The sequence below is a fragment of the Talpa occidentalis genome, unplaced genomic scaffold, assembly GCF_014898055.3.
Source record: "Talpa occidentalis isolate TD23 unplaced genomic scaffold, MPIMG_talOcc4v2.1 talOcc4.13, whole genome shotgun sequence".
In the NCBI taxonomy this organism is placed as follows: Eukaryota; Metazoa; Chordata; class Mammalia; order Eulipotyphla; family Talpidae; genus Talpa; species Talpa occidentalis.
In genome coordinates, this window is record NW_023601322.1 from 21242521 (window position 1) to 21258666 (window position 16146).

Genomic DNA, 16146 nt, shown 5'->3' on the forward strand with positions numbered 1-16146 from the left:
TTAAGCAGTTATGCAAGGGAATAATTACAAGTACATTTTAATAGCAATGATGCGTCAAAACCATATAAAGACCTGAAATGACCTGGAAAAATGCCAAAAAGTGTGTATGAATTGTTGCAATAGAAGCAATACTTAAAAAAAAAAAAAAACAGACAAGTAGAATCCACACCACTTGGGAACTTGTTGGAAGTGCAAATTCCTGCTCCCACCCTAGATACAGGCAACACAAATTCTAGGGGTGAGGCCCAGCGATCTATGTTTTCACAAGTCCTTCTGGTGGCTCTGATCCATGCTCACGTTTGGGAACAGCTGAGTAGTAGGTCTCAACTTTGTCCTGTCCCAGCACACCTGAAGACTTGATATGCTGCCATCGGCACCAGTGACTAATTAGGATTTGCCACTCTAGTTAGGGTGATATGAAATCACTCCTCTCCTGTTAAGAATTGGTGGAATCACCATGGGGACTATACCCAAGATGATAAAGCATACATTGTATAAAAATGAAGAATGATGTAAAAAATATATAAAATAATTTAAAAAAAAGAAATTTTAAAAAATTGCCCCCCCCCCAAATTGGTGCAATCAATTATGAACGAACAATTGTGAATGACAAGCTGAAAAATGCACACATTCATTGAGTAAGGAATGAAAGATATTGCAGATGTTAATTAAGTCTAAGTCTCTGGGCAGGTAGGGTTATGGATGATTTTTACTTTCTTTATTTTCCATAGTACTTAATTGTTATCAAGAGAAGTTATTCCTTAGACCAAATATGTTTCCTAGTACAGGAACACATGCAATGACAAACTTCCATCTAAGTCAAGCTGAAGAATTCCTTTATGTTTCAAGACTAAGTTTGCACTCTGAAATATTCCAGCCTTCCTCATCTTCTCGGAATCTTTCTAGGAATCATAATTTCAGTCACAGCACACTTACAGTAAACTGCAACCTCAGGGGTGCAGTGATGCTCCCAACAATATGAAATCGCAGAGACTTGGCAAGAAGGCCTGGTATCTGAGGTTTTGACCAGGTCCTGAAAGTCATGGTAGTTGTCTCCTCAACACCACATCCTTTCATACTGCAGGAGAAAACGGAGAGTCTGGATGATGTTTATAATTTGGGCAAAGTTATTTTATAAATTTAACTTACTCAACATTGAGTTGTGCACATTTTCAAGACACATAAACAGCGTAAAGCAAAACACTGATTTTAATTTGTTTCCTTTTAGGTGGAACGGGGAAGCCCCAAGAGCTGCTGCTTATTTTTGGGGTCTATCCTTTGTGAAGTCAATTGGGTCAGTGTGCTCTCTGACGCATGGAGCCCCAGCCCCCACCCAGAGACACGGAGCATGATTGTGTGTCTCCTTTTCATGATGGTTTTATTGGCAAAGGAAGATCAACTGGTAGACCAGACAGTAAGTTTGGATAACTTGTGATAAAGACTTGGCAAGGCCCCCAGAGGCTCACCCTCTATGAAGTTACAGTTTTCAGCAGATTTCCTAATGCTTCCATTAGCAACTCTGTGCTTGGCACATGAAAAGCATCTAACTAGATGCCCAATTTTCTTGGATAGTTGATAATCTAATTCTGGATTATGAAGGTGACCACTCTGAGAAAATATAAAAATCAATTTTATTTTACATCTCATCAACTTCTAGTTCTACTACCAGATCAAAGAGTTCCTTTGGAAATTGGCTTCTGAATACTTTATGAACCTTACCATTAGTGTTTTTGCCAAGACTTTGGTTAGTTCTTTCACTGCTACTCCCAACTTGAGTAGATACTTACTGGACATCTTAACGCTTCTGTGTTTATCTTAGGCTGTCTTAATCATACCATAGAATAGCTAGAGACACATATTTCTGGGAAAATGGGAGCTCTGAAACTAAAGGAATATGTTTCCTTTTTAGGATTCACCTTTGCTTAGTCTCCTTGGACAGACAAGCTCATTTTCATGGCATCTTGTGGATATTGGGTCGTACCAGAGTGTGCTGGGTTATTTCAGCAGCCACTACCAGCCATCCATCATCCTGGCAAAGGAATCTTCTGCTGAATTAATCTTGAAACTCCTGAAAGTGTCTGCAGGTCTTTCCATTCCTACTGACAGCCAGAAACATCTTGTAAGTAGAGCGGGTGCTTTAAAAGGCTGAGGGTGGGCCTCCCCGATGACGCAGCAGGTTGAGCGCAGCGCTATGAAGCTGTCCGCAGCCTCTACAGCGCAGGTTTGATTCCCAGCCAGCAAGAGAATACCCATATGGCACGGCAGACCTCTCCTATCTTGCCTGCTGCTCCCCTCAGCTGTGCTTTTAGTGTGTCTGCCTGTTTTTCTCCCCACTCTGTCTTTGGTGAATCTTCTCACCCTCCTGTGCCTCTGGCCTGTACCCCAGCTATTGTATAAATAAAAAATAATTTTTTAAAAGATTTATTTATTTATTTATTTATTTATTTATACAAGCACTGGGTACAGTCAGAAGCGCGGGAGGGTGAGAGAATTCACCAGAGCCAGAACAGGGAGCAGAGCAGGCAGAAGGACCAAGTACACTGCTGAGGGGAGCAGCGGGCGGCAGGAGCGGGCGGCAGGAGAGGTCTGCACGCCATGTGGGACCCTCCTCCGGTGGCCGGGGAGCAGCCGGGGATCGAACCGGCACTGCCGAGGCTGCGGGCAGCTTCATAACCCAGCGCTCAACCACTGCGTCACCGGGGAGGCCCAATATAAAATAAATCTTTAAAAAAAAAAAAAAAGGCCAAGAGTGTTCCTCAGGACTGGTGTTAGCGTAAGTGCTACAGAGGACCATCTCGAACCTGATGACTCTCAGCAGAGAATGCTGGAGGATGTGTATCATGTGCACTGATATTTTAGCCCCTTGGATCTTTTAGTTTTAGTTTGCTAACTTGAGTGTCACATCCTTACAAGAGGTCAGAAGGATTGAGGACTGACATTGAGCTGTTGGTTTAGTGACCTGGCAAGAGAGTGGCAGTGAAGTTATGAGCATGAGTTTGAGATCTGACAAAATCAGTTTCCCAACTCACTGCTACTCTGACCTTGACTTTCTCATCTGAATTAAAAATAATATCTTGCCTGAAAGTGTTGTGAGGATTAAATAATAAACATCAATATTTTTGGAAAAGTTCCTTGCAAGCAACTAATAATGTTGTTATTAATGTAGTAAAAAAGGAAGTGTGTTCTGCCGGAGTTTGGGGGAACATGGATTCTAGTTCAAGTATTACTGCAGTATTGTATTTTTTTTTAAAGATTTATTTATACAAGAACTGGGGTACAGGCCAGAGGTGCAGGAGTGTGAGAGAATTCACCAGAGACAGAGAGGGGAGCAGAACAGGCAGACAACCGAAAACACTGCTGAGGGGAGCAGCAGGTGAGACAGGAGAGGTCTACTGCGCCATGTGGGTATCTCCCTGGCCAGCCAGGAATTGAACCTGTGCTGCAGAGGCTGTGGACAGCTTCACAGCGATGCGCTCAACCTGCTGCGCCACCAGGGAGGCCCTGCAGTTTTGAGATCCCTAGACATGGGGCTCTTAGACACCCTTGGCTTCGTGTGGTTTCCTGCACTGTCCTATTTACTCCCTACTGAAGCCACCAGTGCAGTCTGTGTTCCCAGGGAACACTCAATTAACACTGCTTGCATGGATTCTTTTGAATAATCCTTTTTTTATTGTCAGGATGCTGTTCCAAAATGCCGAGCCTTTACTCATCAGATGGTTCAGTTCCTCAGTTCCCTGGAACAAAATGGAAAAATCACCTTACCAGTCCTAGAGCAGGAAATGGCTAAGCTCCTGGATGATATCATTACCTTTAACCCACCTGGTAAGTGACCACTGGAATTGATGGGTTCAGTCAGTAGTGAAGTCCTGCTGTACATAGGCATTGTGACATTGGGAAGTTGTCAAGACCCTGTAATTCTTGTTTCCAGAGAAGTGGCAGTCAGAGAGATGACTGGACCTATGGATACTGTGTCATCTTAGTGGGGAATACATGAACTCTGAGAACTTGAGGAGTGGTGGATAATGATCAGATTCTGGTGTGAGGTTAACTCGATTGAGGGCTCAGTTAGATGACTGGATTTAATAATTAAGAGATGACAGGAAACCTTTCATTGAGCAGCATTCCTTGATGTTTTGGCTCCTAAGTGGGAGAGCACTTCAGAATCACCTGGAGACTTTTGAAGAAACCTTGTGTGGAGAACTTGTGCTGTTAGCAGTTTGATGGACTGGACATCCTGATAGCCTACTCTGCTGAAAGCAACTGAGAATACTGGACAAAGTGTTTTTAAGAAACATAAAATTAAATTTATTAATGAGATGGTAGAAAATCTTACAAGTCAGAGGTTAAGTGAAAGGAGGAAACCATAAACGCAAATGGAGTTCAGAGGCTGGCTAACCTTAAAGGCTTTTGCTAAACTTTTTCAGTCTGGGGGTAGGGGGTGTGGTGTGCACAGGAAAGCCCAGTGCCTGTCTAAGATGGAGCCTTATAGAAGGCGCCATGCCTAACCACAGGATAGCTTCTTCAGTGTTAGGAGGAGCTTGAGATAAAGTTCCTCTCTGACAGGTAAGCAAAGATTATCTGTTCGACTGTGGTATTGATTGGGTCAAATGTAATGTCTGTGTGGTAGGGGAACAGAAACCTTTCTTGAAAATTACCAAGTACAAACTGACCTTCATGTGGGTTTGAGGCACAAATTTATACTAACTAGAATGTCCTCAAAGTAACTTAACTTGGGCACTTAATTAAGGTATTTCAGTTTAGCATTATAATTTTAAGCTTAATGCTAATGAAACTGCAGAGATTCTAGAGACAAACAAAGCAACCGTAGATCCTCTTTGGAGAGAGCCATCTTCAGATCAGATCTCAGAGTTCCAAGGAGTATGAACTGACAGCTGAAAGAAAAAGTCACAAAACACACAAGAGAACAAGGTGACTGCACAAGCCAGTCAGCAGAGAACAATGGTCATCCAGTCAGGCATACAGAGACTTAAGGTATTGGAGTAGTCAGCACAGTAAACTAAAGTGACTTTTGAAATAGATTTAACGAGTAAGAGAAGTTTGAAAATATCAGTAAGTAGTAAGAGATTATAGAAATATATAGCTTTGAGAGAGAATCATATCCTAGAAATGAAAACATAATGGATAAATCAATTAATAGATATGTTTAACAGCAGATTCAACCCATCTGAAGAGAAAATTTGTAAGCTGGAAAATAGATCTGAAGAAAATATCTGGAATGTGCCACAGAGAAAGAAAGAATGTGAAAGTGAAGTTAGGGCAGCTAGAGGGTGACTGAGAAGATTAGCGTGCATCCCGTCATGGAGCGAGAGTTCCAGAAGAAGAGAAGATACAAATTGGGGAGAGATAATTGTAAATGAGATAGCCAGGCTAAAAATTTCCCAGGGCGCATAAAGACAACAATCCTTAGTTTTAGTAAACCAGTGAATCCCAAGCAGGATAAATAGAAGGAAATTCACACCTGTGCACACTATAGTGAAACTGCAGAAGCACAAGTGACAAAAAACACTCTTACGTCCAGGAAGGAAAGACAGATTACGTACAAAGGAACAGCATTTATACTGATGGCCAAATTTTCAGTAGCAATAAAGGAAGTTATAAAACAGTGAAACAACAACTTCATTGTACTGTGAGGAAATGACTTATAACCTGGAATTGTAAACTAAGGAAAACTTTCAAGGATGAGGATGAAATAAGATATTTTCATTGAAAACCAAATGTTTGTCTCAGTAGACATCACTAAAAGGAATATTAAAGCATGTTCTATCGATAGAAGTAGAGTGAAGTAGAATTTTTATTTTTTATTATTTTTTAAAGATTTATTTATTTTTATACAAGAACTGGGGTACAGGCCAAAGGTGCAGGAGGGTGAGAGGATTCACTGGAGACAGAGCGGGGAACAGAACAGGCAGACTGATGAAATACATTGCTGAGGGGAGCAGCAGGCAAGACAGGAGAGGTCTACCTCGCCATATGGGATTCTCGCCAACCGGCTGGGATCGAACCAGGGCTGTGGAGGCTACGGACAGCTTCACAGTGCGGTGCTCAACCACCTGCGCCACCAGGGAGGCCCTGAAGTAGAATTTTTGGAAACTGAGAAAACTAATAAGAATCCAGCTCAAGAAATTATAAAACAACAGCAAAATGTAATCAAAGACTGCAGAAGGAAAAAAAAAAAAAACAATAGAGAGGAGGAGACTAAGGATGAAGAACAATGAAACTAGTAAATCTAAATGAAACCTTGCTCTTTGAAACAATAATAATTGTAATGTTTTATTGGATTATAACAACAGTGAGGGAGGTGAAAGGAATTAGAATGTTTCAAAGCCCTTGCATTGTCTGAGAACCAGGTGAGATCAGACATTGAAAAATCAAGACTACATATTGTAATTTATAAGAATATTAAAAGTGTTTAACTTTCCAACTAAATGAGAATGTACAATAGGATGGACAAATAGAAAGCACACAGTAAGGTAGTGGACTTAGGCCCAGTGATAGCAATAGTTATAGTAAGTATGGATGACTGAAATTATCATGTTAACTTGATTAAAACAAGGGAGAAAAAGATAATCCAGTTAAAAAAAAGAACAACACGGGCCTCCCCAGTGGTGCAGTGGTTGAGCGCTGGGTTGCGAAGCTGCCTGCAGCCTCTGCAGCGCCGGTTCGATCCCAGGCTACCGGGCGAGGTCCCACATGGCGCGCAGACCTCTCCTGCCGCCCGCTGCTCCCCTCAGCAGTGTACTTCGTCAGTCTGCCTGTTGTGCTCCCTGCTCTGGCTCTGGTGAATTCTCTCACCCTCCTGCGCTTCTGACTGTACCCAGTGCTTATATAAATAAATAAATAAATCCTTTTTTTTTTTTTTTAAAGAACAACACCCAATAATATTTTTTTGTAGAATATTGTACAAAAGAGAATATCTGAATGACCAATCTGCTATGAAAAGGTGCTAAATCTTGTAATACTTAGGGAAATGCAAATTAGAACCTTTTTGACATAATATGACTCATCCACCAGAATAACTAAAATTAAAATCTTTTCAATACCAAGCATGGACAAGGATGTGGATTTTTGCAGTTCTCAGATACTGCTGATCACAGAGTAAATTGCTACCACCATTTTAAAAAGTTGACATCATCCAATTTGCACATCTCATTACCCAGAATTCTACTGGTTGGTACTTACAAAACGAAGTGTGCACACCTGTGCCCTGGATCAGTGCCTCTGAGGGGTTCAGTAGAAGGTCTGAATTGTTCTGCAGTCAGTTGATGAACTACACTATGCCTGCAGAGTGCAACGACATGGATGAAGTCTCAGATATTTCTGTGTTTATTTAAATACCTACTGAAAGTGGGTAACTGTAGTATTTAGGGGAGCATAGTAATAGAAAACTGGTATGGCTATTGGAGTTGGTCATAATTGGTGAATAAAAATGTCAGTTGAAATTTCTTGAACATACCCACAATACAAATTTCTCATAGTGTATATAATTTGGTAGTTAAAAATACAGATTCTGGAACCAGACTGTCTGACTTTACCACTTACTGCATATGTGACCTTGAACAAGTTATATAATCTCATTTGCAAAATGAAGGTGATAATCATCTCTGTTTTGTATAGATATGGTAAGTATGGGATGAGGTAATGCACTCAAGTCTTTGTACCAGCTTGGCAAGTCAACAACACTAGTGAATGTTAAAAGAAAAAAGGAAATCAAAATTAGCAGGCAATACTAGAGAAACTTTTTAGTATATGTGATTGGGCCGGGAAGATGGAATAATAGCTGGCCAGGCTACAGAGAGAAGGGTGGACTAGAAAGATCTTAATCAGAGTGATGCGATTAAATCTGGTTTTTAAGAAAACATTTGACTCTATTGATGATGAACAATAGGAGAGAAGCTGAGATCTATCTGGAGGCTTACTGCAGTAGGTTTTTGTTCCTACGAGTCGAGTCCTGATTAAGAGATAAAGTGTCTATTTAGCTGAAATTCAAAGATAAGGCCTTTCATTACCAAAAATATTTTATATATATAGAAATACTTGAAAAAAATATGTAGTCACACACATATACTGTTAACATTTCTTCTCATCCTCTTTAAAAAAGCCCTTGCTCAATAATAAGGAGATCTTATACTCACATTGAATTAGGGTTTATTTTACACTGTGCAAGTGGGTGAATTTGGCTTGATGGGTGTGATGGCTAACACCTTCCTACTTCCATTGACATAAATACTGAAGCTTTGTGGAGAAAGCTAGAAATAATTGGCAAAAGTTGTGCCAATATTGAATAGTTTTCTCCACACTCAGAAATGTATTTTTTTTGATTTGGGAATGTGAAAAAGGAATCTTTCGCAGTTGAATGCTCATTTATAGCTCACCTGTAAAATAAATTTGCTTTTTCTTGGATTCTGTTCTCTTTTGCCTCAAATTTTGGAAAAACACATTATTATGATTATACTATCCATTTTCTCATTTACAAAGCAAAGTGAAGGAGCTGCTGTTAGAAGCCTTTAAAAAGGGGTTTCTTTTCTATTTAGTTTTGCGTAATAACTGGTATTCCTTGTAAATTGCTCTAGATAACACAGCTTTGGCAGTGGTGGAGGTGGATGTACTGTACCAAACAATTGCTGACATCTTTTTGGCATCTGTTTTTTTTTTTTTTTTTTTTTTATGAACAGAGGTTGGAAAGTAATGACTAATTATTTGCTGATGAATAAGTTACTCTTTCACACCAAATGCATATGTCTGTTATTGAAGTATTGCTCTGCCACACTCTATACCCAAGGATGAATCAGTAGTTCCTACTTTGCTCTTTTTTTTTTTTTTAAAGATTTATTTATACAAGAACCAGGGTATAGGCCAGATGCACGGGAGGGTGAAAGTATTCACTAGAGACAGAGCGGGGAGCAGGACAGGCAGACTGATGAAATACACTGCTGAGGGGAGCAGCAGGCGAGGCAGGAGAGGTCTGCTGTGCCATGTGGGACCCTCACCGGCTGGCCGGGATCAAACCGACGCTGCAGAGGCTGCGGACAGCTTCACAGCGCTGTGCTCTTACACAGTATTTAGGTGCCACTTCCTATCCTAAAAAGCTAAATGCCATCCAGAGTCTTCCTTTGAGTTCCTTGAATCAGCCACTAATAAGATCTCGCTGGAGAACAGCTAAGATCGAAGCCCTCTCACCACCCTGATCACAGTCATATTGCCGTCTGGCGGCCTTGCGTGAGTGTGTATTTATGTTCCTCTTCAGACATGGACAGCCAGACCCGCCACATGGCCCTTAGCAGCCTGTTTATGGAAGTTCTCATGATGATGAACAATGCCACTATTCCAACGGCAGAATTCCTGCGGGGCAGTATCCGGACCTGGATTGGGCAGAAGGTGCATGGGCTGGTGGTGCTGCCCCTTTTAACAGCAGCCTGCCAGAGCCTGGCTTCCGTCCGCCACATGGCTGAGACAACGGAAGCCTGCATCACTGCCTACTTCAAAGAAGGTAAGAGGACCGACATCTCAGACTCTGGTGAGATTGGTCCTTTCCAAGAAAGACTACAGCTTTGTCAGAAGCTTCCTGACCCTTTTCCACAAGGGACTGAAATACTCTTCATTCTCTGAAAATGTTGATGTTTCAGAATACATTTTGTCTTTTTTATAAAGGTCTGCAGTTGGCTGAGAGTCTCTGGCCTTGGCGTCACCAGCCCCTTTATGATGGGCAGGTCCTGCCTGCCACAGACCTAGTCATAGTCCTCAAAACAAATGCTATAAACCAGGGTCTATGTAAAAAGACCCCTATAAATACATCACCTGCTAAATGTATTTATGGGAATTCTTTTATTTTGTTATATCTCTTACACTATTATAAAGAGGTCAACACCACGACCACCATCCCACCTTCCTTTTATCTTTCATGTTTCCTACCTCTAAACTCTCAGATTCTTGTCTGGTTGAGAAGAATTACTCAGAATAGCATTTCTCATCTCTGGTGTGCAGATATACCTCATAAAGCACAAAGTGGGAGAGAAAGCAGGGTGTTGGAACAAGAAAGCTGGGAAGTGCCCCTTACCGGCCCCTTACCCTGTTTTGACAAGCCATGAACAAGCCCTTGTCCCCATGGGAGGTCCTGTGCATGTCACCATGTCACCCCCTCCGATCCCCCCTTGAAGAATTGAGAATCATCATTAGGTTAATACTTTTGTTTCAAACTCCTTCATTTTATTAAAATAATTTTTTTTTTTCTGAGTTTGTGAAACATTTTCAAGAGAAATGAGCCAAACTAAACTTTGATAAGTAAAAATACTTCTGATGGATAAAATGATGATAATTTCCCCTGGGAGAGCATGAGTGTTCATAACATACTAACAAATGGTTTTAGGCGAAGTTAAGGCTTTTAGGTCTCTGGGACAAACAGTGTCTTACATGGGGTTTTAATGTTCATAATATGATGAGAAAGATGATTTATAAGAATGCAGCGCTGAGCTCCGAAGTCTTAGCCCTCCACATTGGCTGGCTAGGCCACAGGCCTTTGAGGGTGGGGGTGGGGGGGTGGATTAGGGGTGTGGGCCAGGCACCTGTCCAGTCTACGCTATGTGGTGTGTGTCACCTTTGTGGCCCCTCAGCCGAGGTGGGCACTGTTTTCTTGACATTAAACTTCAGCTGAAAAGATTTGATAGAGTAGTTAAATAGAACAGATTTTCACTTTTACCTTGCTGTCTCCTCTTGGTGCTCTTTTCTTAGGCTCCCTCAATCAGAATTTAGGATGGGGTCCAATCCTGGTGTCCCTCCAAGTTCCTGAACTCACCATAGAAGAATTTCTTCAGGAGTGCCTGTCCCTTGGCAGTTACCTGACTCTTTATGTCTACTTGCTTCAGTGTTTAAATAGCGAGCAGACTCTGAGGAATGAAATGAAGGTGCTGTTCCTCTTAAGCAAGTGGTTGGAACAGGTGTATCCCAGGTATGGCGTTCCTCTGGCTGCTGAGTCTCTCACTGTATTTGGGTAACCTAGAATTTAGGATTTAAGTAAGTGTTCATTTAATTGCACAGAACCAAGTGATACATAAGAAACAAGATTTTGATTTGCATGGGCCAATTTTCTGAGCAGGGTTACTTCCTAGAACAGGCATTTTGAAGCATCAACTCTAGCTTCCTTATGGGTTAAGAAGAGTTAATCTGTACCTCCTAGAGCTGTTATCAGGGTTAGGTGAAAGAACATAAGCTCACACACATTGTCTGGCCCATAGTAAGTGCTCAGTAAATGGTAATGTTACAGTCCCATTACTTTATGAACATTTTTACCTGTCAGCCTAAGTTTTTAAAGTACTCGATGTCCCCTCTACTTAAAAGTCCAGCGTGGACCTTCAGTTAAATGGGACTGGGAAAAATCCACTTATAATTTTCTTTCCTCTTGGCCCCGTCCCCAGCTCTGTGCAGGAAGAAGCGAAGCTGTTTCTGTGGTGGCACCAAGTCCTGCAGCTGTCCCTGATTCAGGCGGAGCAGAATGACACAGTCCTGACAGAATCCGTCATTCACATACTGCTCATGCTTCAGAGCAGGCAAAGCCTGGTGGCCGAGGAAAGGCTCAGTTCCGGGATTCTCGGAGCAATTGGGTTGGGCCGGAAGTCGCCCTTGTCTAACAGGTAAGGAGGCACCTGCCGCTGCTCTTGGACGTGGACCCAGGTGTCTCTAACTACCCAGGGTATGATATTCTGGTAGGTTTTCCAACTTTGGAGCTGGGTTCCCTCCAAAGATTAATGAAAAGCATTATCAGAGCCTGATGACATCTTTATTTTAAAAAAAAATAGGTTTATATTTTCTTTCTTTTTTATTATTATTTTATATATGTTTTTACATCATTTTTCATTTTTGCACAATATATGCATTTTCATCTTGGTTATAGTCCCCTTACAATTCCCACCCGCCTTGTTTTGATCCTATTCCCTCCCCCCACCGCCCCCCGTTCTCCCCTAGTGTGTCTCTGGTTTATAACTGCTTGTTGATTTTGATTTTACTTTATATATTTTTTCTTATTTTAAAACATTTGTATGTTCAGTGTAATTTTTTTTAGCAGTATTGTTGTATTTTGACTTTGTAACCTGACCACACTACTGATTTCTTTTTGACTTTGAGCCAGTGATGGTGTGCAAGACCAGTTTAAATTACCTCAGTCAGCTGCTTCACTAAGCACTTTATGGGGTCCATCCAGGGCACATGTGAGACATGGGCTAGGAGAGCTGTCAAATCAGAATACTTTCAGGTTAACTGACGAGAAGGATAAATAATGAGAAACAAATCTAGGTTTTTGTTGCTAAGAATTCTAAGGCATGAAATAATTTGCCATTAGTCTCCTACTTTATCTCATAATTATTATTTGTATCATGGTTTCTTTTAAAGCCCTTATCCATGTTGAAAAGAGTTCTCCTCCATTCTGATGTTAACATTCTTCTGGAATAGCCCATCCTGTTGTTGCAACTTTGGGAACCACCCAAATCATACCACTTAAAATTATGTTTCTTTGTTTGTGGTAGAATAACCAGATGGTGTGATTTTGAGTCACTTAAATTGTAGTAAAATACATGTAACATAAACTCTATCATGATAACCCTTTTAAAAGGTACAAATCAGTAGGATTTAGTACATTCACATTGTTGCATCCACCACCACTGTCTAGTTCCAGCACATTTTCGTCACCCCAAAATTAAATGCTGTACTCATTGAACAGTCTCTCTGTTTCCTCTCTTCCAAGTCTCTGAAAACCATTAGTCAGCTCTCTGACTTAATGTATATCCTGTTCTGGGCATCTCATATAAATGAATCATATAATATGTGGCTTCTTACAAGGCTTATCCATGTTTTAGCCTGTATCCAAATTTTAGCCTGTATCAATACTTCATTCCTTTTTTACAACTGGAGGATACTCCATTGTATGGCTATAGCACACGGATCTTCAGTTGATAAGACATTTTAGGTTGTTTCCGTTTTTTGACCCTTGTAAATAGTGCTGCTGTGAAATTTGTTTACAGGTATTTGTTAAACCAGTTGTTTTCAGATCTTTAGGGTATATAGCCAGGAGTGGAATTTCTGGGTCATATGGTACCTCTGTGTTAGCTCACTGAGTAACTGCCAGACTTTACCACAATGCCAGAACCATCTTTTACTGTCCCACTAGCAATGTGTGATGGTTATTCTATGTCTTTGCCAACACTTTCATTCTTGAGTTTGAATTATGTTTCCATTGTTTGGGGGAGATTATATCCTTGAGCATATTTAGGATTTTCTGAAGAAACTAGTACCAGTAGGTCTGGAAATGTGTTTATCTTGTTTTTTAAATAGAAAGTTGGTGTTTATTTTTTAAATGGTTATTTTAATCATTACTTCCTTTGTCTGACCTCTCTCTAACACCCAAGGTTCCGAGTGGTTGCCCGAAGCATGGCTGCCTTCCTCTCAATTCAGGTTCCTGCCGGGGATCAGATCCGTTTGAAGCCCAGCTCTGAATTACATCTGTCCCTGAAAGCACAGCAGGTCAGTAAAAGCCTTAAAAAAGCCTTACAAGTGTGGGGTAGACTTTTTTCCAACAGGGCTTGCTCCGGAGGTAGGGGTATCTGCTTCATCTTTACGCTTGATGTTATGATGGTCTGCAGTGGTTGATGCCCTTTTGTGTGCTCTAATTGGAAGATGGTCACCACACATGGCTGCCTCAGATTGGTAAGTGGGTTTGATCAAGGTGCTTGCCTGGAGCCCTGTTAGGACCGCTGTAGAAGAAGTGAGGCCATGGAACTGCCGGGCTACCATCAGATTTGGTTCCGATGAACATGTCTGTGTGCTGACCTGCTAGTGCTGGGGCCTGGGGCCTGGCACAGAAGTTAGGCCACAGCTGAGGACCATAGAGGCTGGCTGAGGGCTTACTTTGAACCAAGGAAATGGTTGCTGTATTGTGCATCTAGAGATTGGCCACCTTTGGTTGAAGTTGAAATAACCTCACATGACAAAGTGGTAGCTGTGAGAAATTGTAGTTGGTTCTGACATGTGGAGGGCCACATGGCATGGTCCCACTCCTTTAACTATTTTATTAACTATGATCAGGCGAGCCAGGCTCAGTGGCATACAATCTACATGGTGGTCACCATTTTTTTTTTAATTTTTTTTTTTAAATAAATTTTATTTTTATATTCCCCATACAATTGCATCCCCCTTATTTTGACCCCAATCCCTCCCCTCCCCGTCCCCCACCCCCCATAGAGTGTCTCTGGTTCATATTTTTTTGTTGATTTTGATTTTCACTTTCTTATAGTTATTCATTTTCCTGGTCCCTTATTTAAGTTTTTTAGATTCCTGCTATGAGTGAGACCATCCGGTATTTTTCTTTTTCTTTCTGGTTTATTCGCTGAGCATGATCCCTTCCAGCGCCATCCATGTTGCTGCAAATTGCATGTGTTTATCTTTTTTGAATGCTGAGTAATATTCCATGGTGTGTATGTACCACATCTTCTTGATCCAGTCATCTATTTTTGGGCATTTGGGTTGTTTCCAAAGCTTAGCTATTGTTAAGCTAGGAGTGGAATTGCTGGATCATATGGAAGCTCTATGTTTAGTAGGTCCAGAAATCTCCACACAGCTCTCCATATTGGTTGGACCAGTTTGCACTCCCATGGTGGTCACCATTCTTGAATGCTTATTACATGCCAGGCACTGTTCTAAGTTTTAACCCACTTGATGTTAATGAGTTAAAAGTTCTAACTCTTTTTATCCTCTTAACAACCCTGGAGCATACAAACTTTTATTACCCTGGATTTGTGAGTAAGGAAATGGAGACAGAGAGGGGCTGAGTCATATATCCCAAATCCCACAGCTTGTAAGTACTGGGATGGAATTCACTTGGCTAGTCTGGCTTCAGGCTCACTCTCCTGTCACTCTGCATTATTGTCTCTGTAAATGGTAACCCTTGGCTCTTTTCTTTCGAGCTCTGTTATGTCTGAGGCAGACACATGCCGTGTGTTGTCTTAGTTAGTAGGACCAAGGATCGGCAGCTCCTTTGCAGGCATCTGGGTCTCTATATGACCCGGTACTTTTCCAGGGCTGACTGGACAATCACTGTTTGAATCCCTGATGACTTATATGAACTGTCACAAGTAGGAAGATGAGTCTTCCAGGGCTGGGTGGAGTCAGCACGATACACTCCAGTGTCTGGGAAGTGTCGGCCTGTACTGGAGCTTGGCTCTGCCTTAGCTGCGGCCACCACGGCTCATAGGCCTTGCCTGTCCTTGCCAGTATTCCTTTAAAGGGCCAGCTCCCTATAAACTGAGCTACACAGATTCCATCTTTTACTGTATAGTCTCTAGTGCAGTGACTCCCCCAAATAAGAATGTTATTGGGGGACTTCACAACAGTGAGTGCCCCATTGGGAGGGGACCATGGTCAGAATCCTGGGGGTAGGGCTGAGCTTGTGTGGTTAGAAAACAAAACTTTCGCCTCCCACCCCAAGAACCATTGTTCTGATTTTTGTTTGTTTTCTTCATATACAGTCTCTTTCTCTACGCTTCTCCCACTATGAAGGAAGGGAACATTAAAATTAAAGAATATTTTTCTTTTTTTATTCCTTGGAAGAGAGGCATGGGAACATTTTCTTCATCATTTCTGTGCCACTTGTCAGGTGAAATTGGAGGAACTTGATCTCTACTTTGTGCTTGTTGGTAGAAAAGAAAGACCTTTTCACTTATCCTCAGCAGCATTTAAACATTCCTTTCTTTTGAATTTCACCTACTTAGTTAAATACAGCATTACTTTGTAACATGAGAACAAACCCAATGGCAAACTACTACTGGCCTCACGGGCAACTGGTACTTGTGATTTCCAAAAGAGAGAGAGCAGGTGATGCAGGGGAGGGGAGGGGCTGGATCCTCCACTCCAGAGACTGGGGGAGGAGAACGAGGTGGAACCACCCTCCAGCATGGCCACACAGAGGATCTCTGCAGTGAAGCCAGGAAACAGCGCAGGATGGAAAGAAGGAAGGGGTGGACGTGGGAGGCAGCAAAAGCTGGAGATGCTTGGATTGCTGGTCTCTCTCTGGTGTGGGTAGTCAGTCTTTGGGACTCTAACTCCCAGGAGGCTCGTGGTTGTACCCAATGATGATGGTTGGGTGTG

The 16146-nt window shown here is 41.7% G+C and overlaps 1 protein-coding gene across 2 annotated transcripts in view; it reads left to right on the top strand.

The window, feature by feature from the left end:
* The window catches only part of EPG5 (ectopic P-granules 5 autophagy tethering factor), a 100506-nt gene that overhangs the window by 79773 nt on the left and 4587 nt on the right, over positions 1 to 16146 (top strand). For both annotated transcript variants that reach the window (XM_037508586.2, XM_054694067.1), the window contains exons 37-43: positions 1229 to 1414; positions 1910 to 2119; positions 3678 to 3822; positions 9266 to 9508; positions 10747 to 10963; positions 11430 to 11645; positions 13413 to 13527. In XM_037508586.2, the coding sequence (XP_037364483.1) occupies positions 1229 to 1414; positions 1910 to 2119; positions 3678 to 3822; positions 9266 to 9508; positions 10747 to 10963; positions 11430 to 11645; positions 13413 to 13527 (1332 nt within the window). The remainder of the gene's footprint in view (positions 1 to 1228; positions 1415 to 1909; positions 2120 to 3677; positions 3823 to 9265; positions 9509 to 10746; positions 10964 to 11429; positions 11646 to 13412; positions 13528 to 16146) is intronic.